Source organism: Lycorma delicatula, chromosome 1 (assembly GCF_047948215.1).
Source record: "Lycorma delicatula isolate Av1 chromosome 1, ASM4794821v1, whole genome shotgun sequence".
NCBI classification, from domain to species: domain Eukaryota; kingdom Metazoa; phylum Arthropoda; class Insecta; order Hemiptera; family Fulgoridae; genus Lycorma; species Lycorma delicatula.
Window position 1 is genome coordinate 57056959 of NC_134455.1, and position 25251 is coordinate 57082209.

General features: G+C 33.3%; 1 protein-coding gene across 4 annotated transcripts in view; it reads left to right on the forward strand.

Annotated features, from left to right (window-relative positions):
• Ate1 (arginyltransferase 1) overlaps positions 1-25251 on the forward strand; it is a 65096-nt gene that overhangs the window by 19240 nt on the left and 20605 nt on the right. For all 4 annotated transcript variants that reach the window (XM_075354987.1, XM_075354995.1, XM_075355001.1 and 1 more), the window contains exons 5-6: positions 8629-8793; positions 21351-21553. In XM_075354987.1, the coding sequence (XP_075211102.1) occupies positions 8629-8793; positions 21351-21553 (368 nt within the window). The remainder of the gene's footprint in view (positions 1-8628; positions 8794-21350; positions 21554-25251) is intronic.

A 25251-nucleotide genomic window follows, 5' to 3' on the forward strand; every position in this document is an offset into this window, starting at 1 on the left:
CGTGCTCAGTAATTCTAACTGAATGGTTGAAGGGGAAACAATGAGCCATTTGCTGTACCAATGATTTGGTGTGAACCTAAGACCCACTTCACCAACTACTCCTTTTGTATGACAAATATACTTGGATTTTCATTCAAAAATATGGAGATGTTTCCTCAGCTCTAAAGCTGGTATTACACGGAGAGGAGTTACCTCTCCTGTACCTCCATCTAATTCGACATTGCTAGAAGTACAATCACAATGTGAAGCTGATGATGTAGAGAATATTGAAGAATCTCTTCCTGTATCTGATGAGAAGTCTCCTCAGCAGCATTCCATTTTAATTCAACAAATGATCAGTACATCACTATTTTTGATTTTGATGATATTTGGTACATGATAACTACCCACCTTGTAGTGACCAAAAAATATTTTTTTTTTGAGTAATAGACTATTTTCTATTTTTACAGCAGGTAAAAACAGCCATTCTCATTACTTTTTACATGAGCTAGTTGTAGCATTCTTATTTTACAACAACATACAGACTTCAAAAAGGGCTTTTTGGAAAGAGTAAAGATGGAATTTCATCTTAGTGTACTCAAAATTCATTTTGTTACATAACCAAATCTTGTACTGTTTACTGCAGTTATGTTTACAAATTTTGGGCCCAAAATAAATAATAAAGGGCTTAAGGTAAAAGGCCTCTTTTTTACCTTTTACCTCTTATTCTAGTAGTACTTATAAAAAAATTGGACTATTACCAGGTATCCTTCATTAAAAAAAAAATGACCACCAAATCGTAAGAGTTTGAAAATGTTTCATTTTTGGAGCCCAAAAACCACAAAAAAATCTGAAATGGCAAAAATCTGAAATGTTTTTTTAGATGAAAAACATTCTGCTGAGTAGTTACAGTAGTAACTACTTTTTATATACATATAAAACCATATAAAATTTATTTTGTTACTCAAAGGGGTTGACAAGTAATGTAGCACACATTTATGAATTTTTGTTTTTATACTGGGCTGAGCCATCAGAAAAAAAAAATGTTTAACTTGTGGTAACAGTGTTTTTACTTTATTTATAACTTGCTTTTAGAAGCAGAACGATTTAGTATTGTGCTTCAAGTAGTCACTAATCGCACAGTAGCTTTGGCCTTGTAATTTTCCTTCTTTTTTAAAATATATGAGAAATGGATGTACTGTGGCATAAGTTTTTGACCAGTGATATGACTGGACTAGATCCTGTATCACAAAAGGAAAATTTTGAGAGAAGTCTTCCACTAAAAAAAAATACATTCACTCTCCAACAAATTTCCTTTTTAATGTTGAGGAAATTAGCTTGTTTCTTTGCAACAAAATGATGTCTGTAGATTATTTAAATTTTCAGTAAGTTTATGTAAGTACTCTTGAAATGGAAGAATTTGAGTAGTTAGTTCACAATGGTCAACAGAAACCCGCTATTTGAAGATAATTTCAGAATCAAACCCATCCCAGCTCTCTTGCAGTAACCTGAGCATTTCATTAGTGCCTGGACATTCTTCACATTGTGACAAAATGCACATTTCATTTTCTATATCACGTACCATGGTTGAAAGGAGAATTATATAATCAAATTTCATTTTTAGAGTACATAACATGAATTTTACATTTTAATGGGTGACACACACACACAGAGTGAGTACCTGACCCACCTGCCAGAACACAAAATTTATGTCTTAAATCAGAGAATTTTAAAAAACCAATTTTTAAATTATGATTTTTTTTTAAGGTTGTGTACAATTCTTTTAAGTTACATAAGATAAGCCTTTTTTAATATTAATTTTCTTCCTGTCAGCTTGTCTTAGACACAATCCGTTTTGCCTGGCATCATTCTGGTAAAAATCTTAAGACACATTTAATAAAATTTTCATCAGTTACATGACTGGGTTTCTTTTTGCCGATTTGTGGCAAATTTCCACTTGTTTTAACTAATTGTTTGGATTGATGGGCCAAATACTGACTAACACTAAACTCATTTTGAGTTTTTTGAGTGCTCCAGTTGCTTGGTAATATACTTAGAATATTAATCTTTTCCGAGTTGATGTAACTGTTTTCATTTTATCCTTTATTTGAATGATTAATTCTTCATATTGCCTACCTAAATCAGCATAACTTTGTGGTACTCAACTGGTTTCTTCTGTAGAAATATTTAAAACAAAGGAAACGTTCAATTTACTGGTAACTGACTCGGCTATTTTTGTAACTTTATTTTTTTAAATTGGTTCCTTTGCATTGCTCAATAATTTTTTATCCTTAACGGGGGAACTGCCAAGTGTTGAACAAACTTTATTCACCGATTCGACTATAACACATTGAGACTCAAATATATCTTGACATTCCGGTTCGCTTTCTGTATCATCTTGTGGTTTTTGTATTTTGTTTAATCATTTTGTACACAGTATTCTGCCTGAAATTAATTTTATCATGGATTGCTGGTTGAAAGTGTCAAAGATATTTCTGGAAGAGATTCTTAACCAGTTTAGTATGACAGCTAAATGGGTCAGAGCAGTTTTTCCCAATAGCATGAAAATATTTATCTAAATATTTTGTTTTATGAAAAGTACAGATATTTTTTGTTTCAGTACATCTACTTCTTAAAGATACCAATGTTATTTGCTGTTCAGTAAACTCAGTCAATTTGTGACATACTGTTTCAGTGTGAGAAAGCCAATTGAACACTCCATAATCCGTTTTTGTAAACTACAATACAATTAGTATAAACTATAAAACTACCAACTGCACATCACTTTGTCTTATCCAACTTTCTCTACAGCTAAAATTAAAAATTTTTAATTAATAAAATTAAAAATAAAAGACAAGTTCACTGCTAATAAAATTACTTTATAAACAAGTGTACATTACCTAACCGCATTATTAACAATACAACATCTCACATTGAAATCAAAACAGTAACTGAGCCTTCTATAATGTTTACATTCAGGATTTCGCAAACATTCATGTCCATGCATGTCTATTCACTTTCGTATTTAAACATGAGTTTGTGTGTATTAAACTCTTTAAGTAACAAACTGTCTAGAATATAACCTATCCCATTATAGACATATCAAAATATTTTGTATAGTAGGCCTTCATTATAATGTGAAAAAATATTCATGCTGTGCATTTTTTGGATACATTGTCACGGTTAGAAGGAACAATGTTTTTAGCAGTTTTGATGGCTTCATTACTCGTCAACCTCTTTGAGTAACAAAGTAAATTTTATATGGTTTTAAAGTAAATAAAAAGGTCTTCTGCTGTAAACATTTCAGATTTTTGCCACCTGTCCTACATGTGGTTTTTGGGCTCTAAAAATGAGACATTTTCAAAATCTTACGATTTGGTAGACATTTTTTTTAATGAAGGACACTCAGTAACAGTCTAATTTTTTTTATAAGTACTACTAGTATAAGAGTTAAAAGTTAAAAAACAGACCTATTACGTATCCTAAGCCCTTTATTATTTATTTTGGGCTCAGAATTTGAAAAAACACAATTTGCAAATGTAACTGCAGTAAACAGTACAAGATTTGGTTATGTAACGAAATAAATTTTGAGTACAGCAAGATGAAATTCCATATTTATTCTTTCCAAAAAGTCCTTTTTGAACTCTGTATGATGTAAAATAACATCAATAATTTACAAAATAATTTCAAAAATTTACATCAATAATGATGTAAAATTTTTTTGAAATATAAAAAAAATATTTTTTGGCCACTACAAGGTAGGTAATCATATACCAAATAACATCAAAATCAAAAATAGTGATGCAATAAAATTTTTGAAAATTTTATTTTAAAAATTGCAATTAAAATTAATTTTTGGATTGGCCAATTCCTTACTATCATAAGTATTAATAAGATATTTTGTTAAATTTTTATGTATACAAGTAGTTATGTAATAGCGGTTCTACGAACTTAAGTAAACTAGTTATGGGACTTCCAGTGAAATATGTTTATTATCATTTTTCTTTATTTTTATAAGTAATGTGTATTGTCCATCGCTGTTAGAAATATTTTTTGATGTGTTGAGTTATTGTAATTTTTTTTTTTTTTTAAACTCGAGAGAAAAGCATAAGCAACATAGTCCTAGTACATTGTTTCGCAAATCCCAACATAGTAAGTTTATTTTATTTTTTTATTAAAAATTTATTCTTATAAAATTATAAAATTTTGTTTCTGTGTTTTATTTAAAGTTGATGTTTTACATGAAGCTCACAGAGTGGTAAAATCAAACTGCCGCCACTGTACATAAAATTTAGACTCATGAAAAATTTTGTAAAGGCACTAGACATAGATGGACCAGGATTTAATCATTTAAAAATAACTTTTCCTAAATTGAGTGATGGTATATTTATTGGCTCGCAAATCAGCAAACTGCATAAGGGCTCAGCTGTTGACGATAAACTTAGCAGTTGTGAACTAGCTGCATGGAAGTCCTTCAAAGATGTTGTTGGTGGTTTCTTAAGCAGCAGAAAAACTGTTTTTGTTTTTTGTAATAAGCTGTTAGAAAACTGCAAACATTTAGGAAGTAGGATGTCATTAAAAAATCATTTCATTCACTCCCACCTAGACTTTTTACCAAAAATTTGGGCTTTGATAGCAATAAGCAAGGAGAGCATTTCCATCAGGATATTCTGACCATGAAGCATCAGTAACAAGGAAGATGGGTACTAAAGGTAAGACAATTCCAATGATTAGACTTTTAGAAACTGTTACTTTAAAATTGTATTAATGTATTTCAATGTATATGTGTTTGAATAAATAAAAATTTAGTTGATTAATCAAATTTTAATTTAATACACATAAAAATATATTTTTTTAAATATTGATCTCACAATGATTATGCATTTATTGGTAAATAAATCGTATGTATCTAAAAAATGTGACATATTACACAAATTCTGAAAACAGTTTTGAATTCAGCACCCCAAAATTAGTCAAATTCACCATGTAAGATTCTAGATACATGAAAAAAATTGTTTGTTTACTAGTGCTATTCATTCAAAATTAGTATTGAATGTATTCTTATTTAATGTAATGTATTGAATGAATCATTTATTAAATATAGAAAAAAATTTTCTCAACAATAATGTCATATATATGATGTCTGGGCCAAAAGTAACAGTGTACATTAAGAGAACCAATTAATATAATTTAATAAGTTTTTTTTTTAATAAACATTGCAACTCAACAAGTTTTAATATAATCAAGTTCAGTGTTTGCATGCTTTTGAAGCTCAGCAGATGTTTTGACAATAATCTAACTCTTTTCAATTATTTAGCAGCATCTGTGGCATTATTAGACCAACAGCATCAATAATTATCTGCTTTAAATCGCTTATAACCAGATCTCAAACATTTCTTTGGTACAAACAATTTTTCATAAATTCCCAAGCCATAAAGTCCAAAGAAGTGATATCTGGAGATAGAGGTAACTATGTATGTAGTTGGATCTCCTCATATGATCTAGCTCAGAATATTCTGAGCTGGATCATAATATCCTTCTGTTGTGGGGTCCACCTTTCTACTTACTACAATTGCATTATGTTGGCTTGCCTGTGCATGTATATTCTGCTGGACTTGAGAGTATACAGAACAAATCTTGGAAACATATCCTGTCCATTGAGCCTACTACATTCAAAGATTACGATGACTGCATTTTTTTCTAATATAGGCAATTATTTTTGGATACCTTTAACTTGGGACAACCTGTATAGTTGTATTTTTTTCATATGGTCAAATATCACCAAGAAACATCTGCTTTTGTTTAAAATTGTCAATATTAAACATTAAGGCATATTTTTTATCTAACTTGTTAGAACATCAGTAAAATATTTATACCTGCCAGCCTGTATAATTGTACACAAAATGTACAGTCCATAAATAGATGACTTTCCTCCGCTTTCAAATATTCTTCTTTTTTTTGTTGGCAAAATTGTTTTTTGTTTAGACTCCAGTATAACCAATTATTTTTTTGACAGATCCACTTTATCCACATTTATTTTCACAAAAACAGAAGTAGCATTCACCAATTTTTTTCTTTCAGGTATGCTTTTTATATTGCATCTTTTCTTTTGTAAGTTTAACAATAGTATAAGTTTCTTCTACCACTTAATGCAATTATACATGTAATCTAGTTGTAACGTGGAAGTGGCTGGCATGGAATAGTACTGTGAAGTACAGCTACTAGAGAAGTGTAACTGTAGAGTCTACTTTCATAAAAACTCAGAATATTTTGTCAGAGCAGATCGTGGATACCAGTGCTTTTTGGTAATTTTTTTGTTTCCTAACATGCAATACATGATTTTAATCTGTTTTTTGGTACTGAAAACAAATATGAACTCAGAAACTTTCTATCTTGTATTTTGTTAACTCATTTTTTTATTGTTTAACTTTGTTAACATAATTTGTAAGCTGTAAATAAACAATACTAGACAAAGAATTAAATCATATTAGTCACATATTATGATATCAGATCCAGTACTGAAGATTGAGCCTTCATGGACAAGATTAATCATTTCTGTGCAGGTCAACACATGTAGCTGAAAACACAGCTTTGTTGTTTGTATTAAGCACTGGATTTAGGAATGAATTCATTTTTTTCAGTCTTATTGCTGTCTTAAGTTTGTTAACAGTGCAGTGTCATAATGCCTCAAAATTGTGTAAATGATGTGGATGCCTTTTGTTATGTACTTGGTGAGTTTACTGTAAAATCAATTAGAAAAAACATTACACCTTTAATTAAAAAAGCATATCATTTGTACTTTCAGTGTAAAATTGGTAAGATTGGAAAACAGGATAAGATATGGGCTCCTCATATAGTATGCACTAATTGTTCTGTATTTTTAAGAGGATGGCTGAAAGGTACACGGAAGGCTTTGCCATTTGGTGTCCCTATGATTTGGCATGAACCAAAGAATCATGCAACCAATTGTTACTTTTGTTTAACAAGTGTGTCTGGAATTTCAAAAAAATCTAAACATACTGTAAAATATCCTTCATTGAAATCTGCATTAAGGCCTGTACCTCACAATGAAATTATTCCAGTTGCTGAGCCACCTGTAAATTTCGAAAGCAGTGATAAATCAAGCAGTACTGAAGAAGACAACAATGATTTTGATTTTGAATTATCTTCCAATAAGTCACACCTTATATCACAAGGGGGATTAAATGACTTTGTTCGGGATTTAAATTTATCAAAAAATCAAGCTTAACTGTTAGGATCAAAACTGTAAGGTTGGAATTTACTTCAAAAACATACAAAAATTTTAGGCTTTCGAAGCCAACAAAAAGAATTTTCTCAGTACTTTATTGATAAAAATAATTTGGTTTATTACACAAATATTGATGAGCTTATATTGCACTTGGAACAAGTTCATAAACCTGAGGACTGACACCTTTTCATAGATTTATCCAAGTATAGTTTAAAAGTGGTTCTACTAAACAACGGTAACAATTATTCTTTGATACCAATCGCTTATGATATTAATTTGAAAGAGACATACGATGTGATAAAAGACGTTCTTGAAAAAATAAATGATAAAAAACATAGGTGGAACATATGTGAATTGAAAGTTACAGCTATTTTGATAGGCATGAGTTTAGGCTTTACTAAGCACATGTTTTTTCTTTGCAAATGGGACAGCCAAGCTAAGGATAAACATTGTGTTACCAAAGAGTGGAAGAAACGAGACAACTTAACTCCAAATGGGAAAATTATTATTTATGAGCCCTTAATTCAATCCAAACAAATTTTTTCCTCCTCTACATATCAAGCTAGGACTAATGAAAAATTCTGTAAAAACAGTGAAGAAGGATAGTCCTAGATTTTTGTAGATCAGGTAGAAATTTCCGAGTGTAGGTGAAGGAAAAATTAAAGAAGGACTATTTGTTTGTCCTCAAATAAGGGAGTAGGTCAAAGATGATATATTTAACTCAATGTTAAATAATGTAGAAAGTGCAGCTTGGGCTTCATGTAAAGACGTTTACAAAAATTTTCTTGGCAAACAAAAATCCCACAATTACCATGATATCATTAATTAACTTCTTACTTCATACAGAGTTATGGGATGTAATATGTCTGAAAATACATTTCATCCACTCACATATGGTTTTTCCTGGACAACCTTGGAGGTGTAAGTGATGAACACAGTGAACATTTCCACCAAGACTTTTCGATGAAGGAAAACTACTATAAAGGGAAATGGAATACTAACATGGTAGTCAGTTATTGTTGGATATTAATTCGGGATGTGCCTGAGGCTATTTATAAAAGAAAAGCATCAGCGAAATTATTTTAACACAGATTATGGCCATGCAAAATTATAAATTTTACAAATTTAAACTATATTTTCCCTTAATTTTTTTTGAACCGTAATTTATTTAAAACTAAGGGTGATAGAAAAATTGTATTTACAGATCTATAATGTACGCAAAAAAGTAATTCAAGAAATGGTATCACACTTAGGGAAACAGTAAAAAGTTTTTTTTATCTGTCAGTATAATCAGCATTCCAGTATACTTAAATTGCAGTGAACCAAATATAAGGTTTTTATAATGTAAATTTAGTACTTTTCAGTATTGACTAATAATTGTTTTGAAATAATTGTTATAGATGCAGTAGTAGCTGTTGAAGAGAGTAGAAAAATTCACAGTGAAATTAATTCTGAAAGTGCATCAGATTCATTTGGAGATAAAAGCATTATTCCTGCTGACAGTTTTGGTGAATGTAGCAGTAACAGTGAACCTTCTGCGATTTTTAAAAGAACAAGTAAACCAGGTATTTAATAAATCCCTTGGTTTTTTTTTATTTTTATGAGATAAATGTGTTTCTTTTTTAAATAAGTGTATTTTGTATATTACAAAATCAGATCTGTATTTAGAATATATTGATACATTGGTAAGAACAAAATGATTTCTAACACATTAAGAACCTTTTTTTATGAATTTCATAACGTTTAATTTTCTAAATCTCCTTGGTCAGTAGATTGCAACAATTTTTTTTTTAGAATTTGGTAAATGATTTTAAGTTAAATATTTATGGTTGATTTTTAGGTATAAATTTATAAGATGCAGTGTAGCCTCCCTTTTCTGGACAGTTCATATGAGAAAATCATTGTCCAGATAAAGGTACTAACCATGTATGAGAGGTTCACTCATCTGAATATTGATGTATAGTGTATTTAATACATTTGAAATAACTCACTATAGTAATTATTATTGAAAATCAGATATACGGACAAAGAAGAAACAGTTAAAATTGAATTGCTCTACAGTAATTTATTTCAGTAAAATTAGGCAAAAGTGAATTACCCATATATATTACCATAAAGCAGTTTTCTTGTAATTTTGTGGGAATGTCTAATATTTAATCTTTGTTTTCTTTTCTTCCCTTTTAGTCATTCCCTTTTAGTTAACAGTATTTAATACTCAACCCAATATTAGCATAATAATAATGTTTAATATTCACCACAGGGTCTAATATTTCATAGTTAACACAAAAATACAATAATGTTATTAATGGTTAATCCTTAGTAAGGGTCTACCATTGCCAATAACTGGTAATGTTTCCTTTCAGTATTATGTATGTTTGAATGAAAATGAGAGAATTGGGATGATGAACTTTTTTTTATCAGATTAATTCAGAGGAGTTTTTTTGTACTAGGAGTTGTACAATACTGATTAATATTTCCAGAAGGCCTCAGTATCTTATCTTTTTTTATCTCCTTGATAATGGACCCATCCAATTTTCATAGAAAACTTCACCGCACTCCAATCCCCAGATACTATTCCCCATTTAATATTGCTTGTCTACATATTTACTCAGGGTTTCATTAACAAGTAAATAAGTAGTAATGTTGTGAAATAAAAGAAGCATTAAGAATATTTTTTTATTATAAAGAATTGATGATTATATACATCTCTTATAAAGAGAAAAAAAGCTAATATTTTCAGCTATTTTCAACTTGTAGAACATTCCTATTGATCTGCAACAGAAAACAAATAGCAATGGTTTATCATGGAGGATATTAAAAATAGACAGACTGACAGACTGCCCAGCCCCTTGGTATTGGTATTGACAGTGAAATTTTATCAGTACCAGTAGGAAAATTTCAGTGTAACACTAGTTTCCTAAATACAATAAAGCTGATATAGAATTTCTTCACTTTGATTTTTTCTAATAAAAAAAAGAAATTATTTCCTTTCAATTACAATTTAATTCATAATCATAAGCAGTCAATTATTACTTATTATTACTTCCCATTTAGAAGAGGATAGTTTAGGAGTCTCGAATTTTACCTTCTGTATCCAGCCAAGAAAGTTTGCATAAATAAATCACATTATATTGTAAAATAAAACATTTTTTTCCTAAAGAACTATTTGTACAACTGCACATCTCTGGGAAGTGCCCACTCTCTGTGGATGATAATTATTATTGAAATACTGTAGATTCCCATTTACCCAATTTCTTTCATAATATTCTAATAGTGCTGTCCTGAAGGTTATAGAATGAAGGTTATGCTAACATTGCTTTTTGCCAGTAATGCATGAATTACTATCATATGCCTTCCCACTCAATATAAATTAGTAATCTTGCTTATTTTGTTTAGTTTACTTTTTTTTTGGTGAAAAACACTTCACCATTGTAATCACCCAGTCATGACATATTTGTTGTAGTAAACAAACATATATCACATTTTATGTCTCAATTAAAACACTAAAATTTCAAACTGCTATATGGCAATTGGCATGAATAACTGATACACATTGCAGTAATTTAAATTATTGAGTATAAATGGACAGCCCTAAGAAACCATAAAACATAAAGTAAAAGCATTTCATCATCTAGAATAGTTTGAATGTTTGCCCCCCACCTTAAACTTGCGACGCAATGCCGCATAACAATACAATCCAAAAGGATGTGGTGCAATGTTGATTGTCAGTTGCAGTAAGCACAAACTGATGCATCTGTTAAGAGTCATCAGATATCCATGAACGAGCCTAGTATGCCAGATTAGTAAATGACAGATAATAGCCTCCTCTTAATGGTTATTTCTGCATGAGGAGCTCCATAGTGAAACAGTGTTCTAATAGGGCTAAGTTTGTTATCCATGGTAGCCTCCCATTCACTTTGTCACTCATCATGAACCGCTCTCTTCAGGAAATAGACAAGATCATTACGGGGCGACACAATCGGTGAAAGGAGGCTGGAAACAAGCCTTCTTTGCAGCACTAACAGCATGCTCATTGCCTGAAATTCCTGTATGGCTGGGGATCCAGCAGAAGTTCACTGTTGTATTACATCTAGTCATTTGCGAAATGACACATGTATCTCACAGACATCAGACATCTCTAGAGTACATGTCATTAATTGGCTCATGGATTCTGAAAAAACAAAAACATGTCTATATTTTGGGTTAATTATATTTAAGGCCTTATTAATGGTATACAGTTCTACAACACAATACTGGTGATGTTGGCCAAACATGTATGTTCTGTTGCCAAGAACAAAGCCACAACCAACAGAATTAATGTTTTTAGAGCTGTCATATAAACTAACATCAGGATTCATGCTATTTATATTGTGAAATTCGTTTTGTAAAATAACCGGATTTGTGTTCTTTTTATTATAATGACAACGATCAAAGCAGTAATTTACGAGAGAAGACTCTGCCATGAAGGGTAATAACATGGAGCAACAGTAAAGACGGGAGATAATTGTATATTCAGAGCTGAGTAAAGGCGTTGAGCTTTGATGCCTAGAGGAGCAGTAGATTCTGACTGTTCCTGGTATTGATTAACATGCTGGTTCAAGAATACCACTTCAAAGGTTGGATAATTAGGTTGCACTTTAATGTGAGCCACATAGAAGCATATCGTTTGCTTTTATCTATTCCTACACCAAAAAATAAGCCACGCAGCCGTATTCTAATCAGGAATGGGCTAGAACTCGATAGATGCATAACATGCATATGCAATCAGCTCCCCAACAGGTATTAGATAGAACCTTCAGCTCCTTCAAATCTGTTACCCACGTTAGTCGGTCTAACCAGGTTCCTAGAAATTAACCCACGTGCATGCCTCAATTGGTTCACCATGTAAATGTACTTGAGGGTCAACTATATTTTACATGGTGATGAAGTGCATTTACTTTTCTCTCAACCAGGAAAAGTAAATGCACTTTGTTTTTTCTATGGAAAACGTGAATCCAGTAAATTTACACCAGGATTCTAAACGTGTTATTTTGTTTTGAAGCAGCATCTCACCAGTAGCTAACATTTTACATGTTATGTAAATCATCTATGGATTGATGCATTGGGTTCATCTGTTCCAAAGAATGGCTCATCACTGTCCACTAGGAGAATTACCACAGGGCTTGAGTGAAACACGCCTGTAGCAAAATGGATAAATGAATGATGGACTGCAACAAGCATCTTTAGAGCAGTAGCCTGTACAGACAAATAAGCCACACAGCCATAGTCTAAGCAGGAACACACCAGAGCTCGGTAAGAGCGCAACATGAATATTTGACAGCTCCCTAACAAGTATTACATAGAACTATCAGCATGTCTAGGATTTTTAGACCTTTTACATGCAGCTCCTTTAAATGTGTTACCCACGCTAGTCATTAGTCAAACCACAATCTAAAAATTGTAACCTGCATGCATGCTTCATCTGGTTCATCACTTAAAAACAGTTGACGGTCAACATATTCCCTCAAGCATACAAAGCAAATGCATTTAATTTTCTCTGGAGAAATTGTGTTCCAATCGTTTTACACCACAATTCTAAACAGGTTATTGTGTATTGGTGCATCCTCTTTCCATTAGCTAAACTTCTAGATCCAATGTAATTTGAAAAATCATTCACAAATAAAGAAATAACTGGTTTTCCCATGCAGTTTGTTATATTATTTATGGCTACAGCAAACAAAGTAATATGAAGGACACTTCTCTGAGGTACTCAGTTTTCTAGTGTGAAACTTTCAGATACCTTCATTCCAACTCAAACTCAAAACGACCAGCTACTGAGAAAACCCCTGATAAATGCAAGGAGATTACCTTGTACACCATTCATGAAGTGTATTAAAATTCCTCTCCTCCATGTCATACACCTTTTGCAAGTCGAAAAGTACATCAACCAGGCATTTGTGAAATAAAAAAGCATTTTATGTAGCAGCTTCCAGGGCAACTACATGATCAATAGGCAATCTACGTGTTGGAAACTGCACTCTTCTGGGGCAATTAGGGCGTTTTTCTCAAGGTACCATACTAAACAACGGTTTATCTTTCATTCCATCACTTGCACATGGTACTAGTCAAGGACGTAGAGCAATAATTTGTGGGGTATGAGTTATCTTTACCAGGTTTCAGTATGGGGCTGGTCTCCATGGCACAATTGTTAGCGTATCAGCCTTTCATCCAGAGGCCACGGGTTCGAATCCTGGACAAGCATGGCATTTTCACACATGCTAAAAATCATCCTCTGAAGCAATACTTAATGGTGGTCCGGAGGTTAAAAAAAAAAAAATAGAAGGTTTCAGTATGGAACCCACCAGGTTAGTCTAGTGGTGATCACATCCTCACAAATCAGCTGATTTCGGAGTTGAGAATTCCAACATTCAAATCCTAATGAAGGCAGTTACTTTTATACGGATTTGAATACTATTGTGGATACTGGTGTTCTTTGATGGTAGGGTTTCGGTTAACCACAGATCTCAGAAATGGTCGACCTGAGACTGTACAAGACTACACTTCTCTTACACTCATACATATCCTCATTCATCCTCCGAAGTAATATCTAACAGTGATTCCCAGAGGCTAAACAGGAAAAAAAGAAGGTTTCAGTATGAGGATAACCAGTGTCTCTGATCAAAAATCTGGAAATAACTGGTCAGAGAAAATTTTTTAAAAAATATACAAAATATGTTGTAGTGCACTATCTGGGAGATGTAATAACATAGCCTGATATTATCATTTCCAAGGGAAGTGTAGAATTATTCAGGCATACTTTATTTCATTATAAGAAAAGGTTTTGTTTAATTCGTTTTGCAAGTCTCCAATTACCTACCAGATATTTTCTATTTGCAGCTTATATCTCATAAACTCAGGGCACTATAACGATGTAAGTGAAACTGCCCTTAACAACCTTCTAAATGTGGTCGCTTTTCAATTGGTGTGGTAACAAGGTTTTTGCCACTTTTCAGTCTAATTGGCTGCAGTGATTGTACTTCGAACCTTTCTCCATACAACAGATGATGGTGTTGTATGAGAAATTGATTCTACGAATTTAATTCATCCAAGAATTCCGTTTAGCACACCTAAACACTCAACAGCAAACAGTCCTCACGTTGAGGAAGGCACATAGCAATTTAGTCGTCTGTCTTCGATTAAAATTACCTACAGCCCTACACTGATCCTGTAGTGCATGCCTGCAGTCCTCCTCCCACCAAGGAACAGCAGGTCACCTTAGCTTCTCAGATGTTAAAGGGATGAAATCATTGTCGCTATTGAAAATTTGGTGTGTAAACTGGGCAAGTTGGTGGATTGCACTACCGATTTTGCCATACTGCCCGAAAGAATCTTTGTACTAAGTCCAGTTTGCTTTCTGATCCACTCATCTACATGGCTGAATCTTGAGACAAATCACTATTACCGACTGAGATTATAACTGGTCGATGATCGCTTTCAAAGAAATTTTTGGAAACACATCAGGTAAGACGTGGGAGTAAGGTTGCTGTACATAATGATAGATCGTTGCATGAAAATGTACCATTTTTTTCCCCTACATTCCTGAGCCAGTCATCCAATTAAGTATACACACACTGCAGGAGCGTGTCCATACCGTATCTGAGCCTCCCCACTTACCGGCTGTATGTCCAACATGGCAGGTCAGCCCAGAGCAACTAGATCTTTTGAATTATTATTTCTCATAATTCCCTCACTCTTTTTCCCTTCTTTGTTTCCCTTTTTTCTTTTTTTATTGTGTTTCTTGTTCTTCTTCCGTCTTCTACCCCACTACAGTCTTCCCATTGAGTCCCCAGCCACTCAATGAAACCATACCGGGGCATGCCAGCCCTCCTGGCTGGGGCTGTCCAGCCCATACCCTATCTCGTGTTTTAGAAGCCTAGTCAATGTTCCTCAATTCTCCTTTTCAACATGGTTGCAGCAAAACTATCAACAGCTTGCCAATTGGCTTCGGATGTTATCATGAAGCCAATCAAATCATCAGGCTGTAAACCAGCAGTCCCTGCAGTTTCCCTCAGTTGATCCCATTCCTTACATATAAAGACGGAGTGTTCAACTGTCAGTTTCCTAACAAAACAAGCATAACGGCGTATTCCTTCCACCCATTTTTTGTAGGTATGATTCAGAATAGCCATGTCCTGTTAGCATCTGAGATAGGTGAAAATTCATCTTCCCAAAATTCACGCTGTTCCACCTTTCCAGGTCAGAGTTCCACCTTTCCAGGTCAGAGTTCATCTTCCTGGTCCAGGCACCCTTATTGCCTACCCACCATTTTTCTTGCCACACGTAAGTGATATTAAACCTCACCTACTCTTTAGAAGTTACTGCAAATCTTTGACCCTGTTCTATAATTAATAGGTCTACAGGAGGAACTCCTGCCAAGACACATACCGCTTCGTAGGATATCGTATGATATCCTGCAATAACACTGAGTAGCAATCTTCTATGTACTTTGACAAGCCTAGCCAGACTCTTTTTGGTGTTAAGTGCGTTCATCCATGCAGGCGCTGCATACAACAACATAGACGATATTACTGTCATAATTGTTTGTCGTTTGGAAGCTCTTGGGGCTGGGTGAGAAGACGTCAATCTGCTCAACTTTGCCAAGGTGTTTTAGTTCTTCTGCAAATTCTAACTACGTGCTCAGTGAAAGAACAATGCCTGTCAAAGGTAACCCCCAGATATCTGACTGTAGCCATCTCCTGTATCAGATGGTTACCAACCTCCAACCTAATAGGGTGCACCTTATACGTACCAGTTAATAATATATACTGGCATTTTTCAAACGACAGCACAAGACCATTTTGCCTTAGCCATTGGTCAATGGACCGTATGACCTCATTTTCTCTTGCACTAACTTTGTCCTTGGATCTACCTTCAACCATCACTGTCAAATCATCCACATAAGCTATTGCGTCAACTGCAATAGGCTGATATTGAATTCCATAGAAGAGAACAACAATCCATAGAAGGGGTTCCAGGACAGAACCCTGTGGAACCCCTCCAAACAGCTGATATCAGAACCCTCCTTCCAAAATCTCAACAGAGACCCACCTTTCCCAAAAATATTGGCCGATCTGGTGAATTAGGTAGTCACTAATGCACTTAACTCCTAAGGCCTTCATAATATTCTTCCAGGAAACCGACCCAAAAGCATTCTGGACATCCAACAAAATTAGAGCCTGAATACCCCTGGTCCGCCAAGTGCTGCTTCGTACCATAGTGACCCACTCCATCACTTTAACAATGGCCTTGATGGTGGATTTGCCCTTGATAAATCCATACTGGTGATCATGTATGTCTTCTCCTGCCCGAAGTTCTTCACAGAGCCTACCGGCTAGTGTTCCCCCTACCATCTTCACCACATTAGTTAATAGGCATATCAGCCTATATGCTCCGCCAGTTTCCTCCTGATGGTATTTGGAAATAAATAATAATTGTGCCTCTTGTCAGCATAGTGGAAAGGACCCTTCCTCCAACTCTGTATTCACCTCTCCAGTTCATTCCTGGTCCACACCTCAGACAAACTGGTAGCCACCTACTGAACAGACCCGTGACGATCCAATAGGCCTGACTGTATGGATTATCATCAAGCTCCTCACATAAGGACCTCCATTTGTCTCTTATTAGCAGTCTTGATCTCGTAATGAAAAGAATTTTCCTTGACTCCCTAACTCTCTGGATAGCATCCGGATATGTGTTTCATCCATTCCTTCCCAATCGTTGTGCTAACCTTCTCAATCTTTGGTTCTCCCTGTGAGCCATATCAATCCTCTGAGACCACCAATAAACCAGTTTTACTCCCCTCTTCGCAGGCATTAATCTGTTAATTTCTCGCCCAACAACTTCCTGCAGGGATTCCGGTGTCAAGGGATACCCCTCTAAATTTCATCACATGTTCTACAACTGAGTCCACCTGCCTGTTGTTCAGTGCAGGTGGAGGCCCAGTCCTTTCTCTCAAAAGCGGATCCCCAACCTCCAAGAAGGTCCCCCATATAGTCACTTCCTCTAGGACTAGAGGCATAAGCCTCTCATGCCTTCCGTGTTCCAAACATGAAACCTTCACCCCAACTATTCTCTCGGTGACCCGTCGTTGAAACGTCTCAACGTGTTGACTCTCATCTTTCACACAGACCAACACCTCACCTGATTGTCCACTTCTGACCAATAGTATTTCAGGCAGATCACCATTGATTCTGTCTTTTGACATCCTTCAAGAGATCAGCATACCTCTTTCCTTGTGGTTTAATTGCAACTACTTGGGAAGGCGGGCCACGGGGCCTCACCAAAGATCTCATTTGTTGATCTGCTTTTAAAAATACCTTAAAGGCCATCTTGTTCCTTCTGCCTACATACTCCACCATCTTTCCCAATAAGACACTAGTCTAATGTATCTGATCAAGATGTCATAAACGTGTCCAATCCATTATTTAATAAGTAAATATCTAAGGTATGCTTCAGTTGATCGACTATACAGCCTTGGAGAGAACAAGATGATGAGCTCCAAGAATGGTAATGGGTGTTGAATTTGCCAGTTATTTGGCGGGTGTAGGAATTTGGGAAATCAGGCTGGATAGATCATTCTCACTGATATCAGAATATGGAGGAATATGTAAGTTGCAGATATTCATTTGTAATAGCACTGAAACTGCAGGGGTGTTTGTCACTACCGGGACTCGGATGGCTATAACGATTTTCCTCAGGAAAGCAGCCACACCTTCTCGTCCTCTGCCCCCAGTCTGATAGTCATATCTTTTATAAATATATTCGTGAAAAAGCACATCTCCTGCAGATACAGTACCAGTACTAGAGAATGTTCTTCCTTTATTAGTACCTCAATATCCTCAAGGTGAGAACAGAGACCACAAACATTACACTGAATAATATTCGTAGCCATAGGAAATACTTTTCATATATAAAACCTGTGTGCAGATTACTTGTCAAATATTATCTGGTTTTTTTTTTGTATTAATGATTTTTAAGAAGTGCCTTGCTTCACAGGCATTTCATTGGCCTCTACATCCTCAAAAAGACCTCGAAATGGTGGTGGGGATTTTGATGACTGGAAGACAGGAGATGCTGTACCAGGCAATGATTTTTTTTAGATCCCTTCATTGGGATCTTGGTAGGTTGGTGCAGCAGGAGTTTTATGTAGCAGTGTACTGACTGAAGTGGTTTTCAGTACACAACTGTTGGTCTTTCCACAGAGCTATCTTTCTTGTTTGAACTCTTCATTAGTTCTAAGATAATGGTTTTGGGCGAGGACACCTGATCAGAGAGCACCTGAACAAACTGTATCAATTTACTGCAAGATCTCCACTGTGTATTACCAGCATTTGTATGCATTTGCTTTGATGTAGTTACTGTAACAGAGACATCTGTTTTTACCAGGTTCCAGGAGTTTAATGTCTTATTATACTCTTTTCAAGCAGGCGGAAAAAAAAGCTTCTGCTTGATACAAATTTTTAGAATTTGTCTTTCTTCTTTAAAGGTTAGGCAGTCTCATGAGCGAGCTGAATGTGATCCCCCACAATTAACACATTTTTTGTTCATCCTGGCATTCAGATTAGTGGCCTTCTCTTCTACATTGAGCACTTATTGCAGTGTTTGAGCAAGAAGTTGTAGTGTGGCCATATCTCTGATACTGGAGACATCGCCTAGAGTTGGGAATGAATGCTCACACTCTAATAGGCATGTAACTTACTCTTATTTTCTTCGGTGGTACTGGAAGGTTAAACATTAGCATAAGAGAGGGATACGTTCCTCCATTTCACCCTAAAGTTTCATAATTTGTCTCTCCTCTATAACACCTTGGGACAAAGTTCATCAGTAACTGCCCCAGCATTTACCTGGATGGAAGAGAACCAGTTAAAATTTTTATCACATTGTTTATTTTTAGTAAAATTCATTGACAGCAGTATTATTTCTTTAAAATAAAATGTTTCTTGAATTTTAAATAAATTGGTGCGAAGATTTTTTAATTGGTTTGAGAATCTGAAAAAAATAGCAACAGAATCATAAATAATATCCTTCTCGTAAGTTGAAGAATTGTGGTTTTCAATTGCACAAAATCTGTTCTCTATCTATTGTTTAGTAGATGTGGATATTGCTCTCTTTTTAATAAGCAAGTGACTATTTTTAGGAAAAATTGTACAATTATTTAAACACAAGTTAAGTTAACATTGTTAATGTTCTAAATATCAGTCTGCATGATTCATACTTGAGGGACCCCCAAGAGACAATATTATGCTAAAGACAATAATATACGTAAGCATAATAATTATGATTTAATAATAATGGCAAGTCTAGCATTTAATTAAAGTGCTTCAAAGTAAATCAGTTCAATTTTATTTTGTTGCAAACAAATTTGTCATTTCACTAATCAACATTGACCATTACTTTTTTGTTAACTTTTTAAGAAATCCAGAAAATCTACTTATCATAATTTTTTTAAATATAATATATGTACAATAATGAAATTGGCTTACAGTTTTGTAAATTAAGTAACATACCTTTTGTTATAGAGGAGATAGCAATCTAATCCTTAAAGCAGGAAATTATTTTATTGTTGAAAGATTAATTAACAATTAAATTTCTAAGAGAGACAAAATAGCATCTGTTTTTTTTTTAAGTACTGGCAGAATTTTATCCATACCTGCTGAATTTTTATACTTTATATTTAAAATATAAGTTTTTAATTACCTGGGTATCAACAAGAAATAAAAATACTACTTCATCAGTATAACCATTCAAGATGAATGGCTTTCTTTGAAATGGATCACTATTATTGTCACTTAAAATACTATAAAAGAACTTATTAAATTTCTTACTACATGAGATAACAGAAGTTGAAAACAGTAATGAAGGTGGTATAGCCGAACGGATTAAGGCAACAGTTAAAAATGGTAGTTTTTGATCATATTTTACCTATAGTTTGATAAATGGAAAGCCAGTTATGGAGTTAATCAGTTGAATGTTTGTGGAGAGAAGTTAGCTGGTAAAAATGGAGTGAAACTTTTAAAAACTTAATTCAAAGGAGTTTGTAAAGGATTACATGAGAGAGAAACTTTTTTTAATGCTACGGAAAGAGGACTTTTTTAATTCTTGCTCAGCAAGAAACCTGTTACTGCAAAAGTAAATAAATATTTTAAAATTCAAGTTAGTATAATTAATGTTATGTGAAGTAAATAATTATAAGTATAACACATTAATGTTCCTGAGGATGGATTACTAATCCAAAAGCCTCGAACATACTCAGGCCATGATTAATAAAATTAATTTAAAAGTTAATAAATATGTTACTCATCGTAAAATGAGCAATTACAGTATAATATTAGCACACAGTAATGTAATTAGAACATTTTATTTTCCAATAACGTTTACTGGGAAATTAAAGAAGAAACCTGAACATTAAAATATATTTCAAAGAATGCATTTAATGTATTATAGCAACTGAAACAAAGCATTTGGGATTGTAATTTATATGAATCTTTGTCTTTAAAAAATTTGTACCCAGCATTGAAAAATTATTGGCTAAGAAAAAGGTTGCCAAGGCATGGAATCTTTTTATGTTTAATGCACTAACACTTTCACAGAATTTAGCATTAGGAATATTTGTGTGAAATTCTTCCTTCCCATTGTTAGTAGCTTAGTGTAATTTACAGATCAAAATGTTATTCTTCACTGTTAACAAACAACCTTATTGCACATTGTTATTGCGCTTTATTTTAGATGAATATCATAACATTAAAAGGTATCCCATCGTTTGAAACTGGTAACTAATAAAACTTAGATAAGTTTTAATAGTAGTCTTAATATTGAGTTGAAAATGCTAACTTAATGTTATAAGTTAAACTTTTATAAATTAATAAACCTGGATTATCAGAAATCAGCCTGTCCCCTTTAATTTTCAGAGAAGCAGGAATACAAAAAATATATAATAAAATTATGTTAAAATAATTCTACACTGTAAATTCTTACACTTTTGGAAAATTTTATAATGTTCTACTTTTTTTTTTTTAATAATTAAAGTTCCTGGTATTAACTGTATTGAAGGTTTTGTTATTCATAATTACGTTTATTACGACAGCTGTAGGAGCTGATCCAAGCAGACCAGCTTGTAAAAAGGCTAAGATTTTGAGATTAGAAAGAAAGAAACAGAAGTTGCAAAATAAAGGACTTAATGAAGAAGAAGTTGCAAAGAAGCTTTGTGAGAAAACTGTACCATCTGAAAAGTCTCTTGAGGATTTTATCAATGAACCTTTACCTACAAATCCAGCACATCAGCTTGAGGTATTAATTATTTATACTTTTAGTATTAAGGTGTTAAGTTTAGCCTTTTTTTTATTATAAAAATTTAATTGTAAGATGAAATTTTCTATATTGAAGGTTTGCATATCATGCTGTCATTCAGATTTTATTCAAGTCAAAAATAAACCAAAAAGTTTTTTTTTATGATGTATTATTAATTATCCATCCTTCTTAGTTGGTAAAACTATTACCATTTTAACTGATTTCACAAGAGTTATCAGTTTTATCTCATTTATATGAATATGTTTTTTTGTCATGTCTGCATTGAGAAAATTGTTGAACTGATTGAGACGTATGCATTTCATATTGTCTGGAGTCATAGCTCTAGACATAACTGTATTTATTCCCAGAAAAATAGTAGGTTACATTAAAGTGTTGTAGAACTGAACTATCCTGTAGAGTTAAAAATGTTTAACACTTGAAAAAATATATTAACTGTTATCAGTAAACTGTTATTGCATTTGTATCACTTTTTACACTTTTTTTATAAATGCATATGATTTTCAAGCATCTTATTACACTGATGTCATTCTGATTTTTTTTGCAGTAATTTCACAATTGCCAGAATGTCTTAAGAAGTAGCATTTGAAAATAAATGTTTAAAGCAAGAAATATCATACAAACTGTTTCTTGTACATCAGTTAAATTAAACAATGTTTGATGTAGTTGCACTGCCTACTGTTTGCACATTTACTTAGGGCTAATGACCGTAATAGTTGACGCTATTTAAAATATATATAAATATATTTTTTTTTGTCTTCTGTCATTTGACTGGTTTGATGTAGCTCTCCAAGATTCCCTATCTAGTGCTAGTCGTTTCATTTCAATATACCCCCTACATCCTACATTCCTAACAATTTGTTTTACATACTCCAAATGTTGCTTGCCTGCACAGTTTTTTCCTTCTACCTGTCCCTCCAATATTAAAACGACTATGTCAGGATTCCTTAATATGTTGCCTATAAGTCTATCTCTTCTTTTAACTATATTTTTCCAAATGCTTCTTTCTTCATCTACTTGCCGCAACACCTCTTCATTTGTCACTTTATCCACCCATCTGATTTTTAACATTCTCCTATAGCACCACATTTCAAAAGCTTCTAATCTATTCTTCTCAGGTACTCTGATAGTCTTAAGTTTCACTTCCATATAAAGCTACGCTCCAAACATATACTTTCAAAAATCTTTTCCTGACATTTAAATTAATTTTTGATGTAAACAAATTATATTTCTGACTGAAAGCTCGTTTCGCCTGTGCTATTTGGCATTTTATGTCGTTCCTACTTCATCCATCTTTAGTAATTCTACTTCTCAAATAACAAAATTCTTCTACCTCCATAATCTTTTCTCTTCCGATTTTCACATTCAGTGGTCCATCTTCATTATTTCTAGTATATTTCATTACTTTCGTTTTGTTCTTGTTTATTTCATGCGTTAGTTCTTGTGTAAGACTTCATCCATGCCGTTCATTGTTTCTTCTAAATCCTTTTTACTCTCAGCTAGAATTACTATATCATCAGCAAATCGTAGCATCTTTATCTTTTCACCTTGTACTGTGACTCCAGATCTAAATTGTTCTTTATTATTAATTGCTAGTTCTATGTAAAGATTAAAAAGTAACAGGGATAGGGAACATCCTTGTCCAACTCTTTTTTTTATTATGGCTTCTTTCTTATGTTCTTCAATTATTACTGTTGCTGTTTGGTTCCTGTAAATGTTAGCGATTGTTCTTCTATCTCTGTATTTGAACCCTCATTTTTTTTAAATGCTGAGCATTTTATTCCAGTCTATATTATCGAATGCCTTTTCTAGGTCTATAAATGCCAAGTATGTCGGTTTGTTTTTCTTTAATCTTCCTTCCACTATTAATCTGAGGCCTAAAATTGCTTCCCTTGTCCCTATACTTTTCCTGAAACCAAATTGGTCTTCTCCTAACACTTTTTCCACTCCTCTCAATTCTTCTGTATAGAATTCTAGTTAAGAGTTTTGATGCATGGCTAGTTAAGCTAATTGTTCTATATTCTTCACATTTATCTGCTCCTACTTACTTTGGTATCATGACTATAACACTCTTTTTGAAGTCTGATGGAACTTCCCCTTTTTCATAAATATTACACACCAGTTTGTGTAATCTATTAATCGCTTCTTCACCTGCACTGTGCAGTAATTCTACAGGTATTCCATCTATACCAAGAGCCTTTCTGCCATTCAAATCTTTTAATGCTCTATTAAATTCAGATCTCAGTATTGTTTCTCTCCTTTCATCCTCTTTGACTTCCTCTTCTTCCTCTTTAACACCATTTTCTAATTCATTTCCTCCATATAACTCTTTAATATATTCTACCCACCTATTGACTTTGCTTTTCGTATTATATATCGGTGTACCATCTTTGTTCAGCACATTATTAAATTTTAATTTATTTATGTTTCCCAAAATGTTCCTTAACTTTCCTGTATGCTGTCTATTTTACCAGTGTTAATTTCCCTTTCCACTTCTGAACACTTTTCTTTAATCCATTCTTCTTTCACTAGTTTGTACTTCCTGTTTATAGTATTTCTTAATTATCAATAGTTCCTTTTACTTTCTTCATCACTAGCATTTTTATATATTTTCTAAATTCATCAATCAGCTGCAATATATCATCTGAAATCCAAGGTTTTCTACCAGTTCTCTTTGTTCCACCTAAGTTCGCTTCTGCTGATTTAAGAATTTCCTTTTTAGTATTTTGCCACTCTTCTTCTATATTTTCTACCTTGTCTTTTTTACTCAGACCTCTTGCGATGTCCTCAAAATTCTTCTTTACCTCCTCTTCTCCAAGCTTCTCTAAATTCCACCGATTCGTCTGACACCTTTTCTTCAGGTTTTTAAACCCCGATTTACATTTCATTAACACTAAATTATGGTCGCTATCAATGTTTGCTCCAGGGTAAATTTTGCAGTCGACGAGTTGATTTCCAAATCTTTGCTTAACCATGATATAAAGTATCTGATATCCTCCAGTATCACCTGGCTTTTTCCATGTGTATATTCTTCTGTTATGATAAACTGGGCGTTGACAATTACTAAATTATACTTTGTGCAAAACTCTATAAGTCAATCCCTTCTTTCATTCCTTTTGCCCAGTTCGTATTCACCCACTATATTTCCTTCCTTGAATTTTCCAATGCTTGCATTCCAATCTGCAGCTATTTTTAAATTTTCATCTTCTTTATGTGTTTAATTGCTTTGTCAGTTTCTTTGCATACACACTCTATACCTCATATATAAAAATAAAATTGATAGGGACTTAGAATTTTATTTTGATTGTTAGTTTGGTAGCTCTAGAAATTTGGAGGAAAACAATTGCATAGAATGACTAATATAAGAGTATATACACAGATAACTCAGCTATGTTAATATTGCATGGTTTAAATATTTATTCAAAACATATTAGAATGTATAAGTACATCAACTTAAGACTGATAATAAAATTATTTGTGTTGTTTAATAGCAACAAAAACGTGAGCATGCATGTGTGTATGAATGTTCATTCACTTGCTTTTCTAAATAATAAGAAATTAACTGTGATTCAGAATTGTTATAGAAAGCTAATGTAATATTCAATTTTTTTTTTTACATATTTTGTGGAGGTACTTGGATGTGTTAAAATGGATTTTTTAGAGTTGTAAAATTAGCAAAT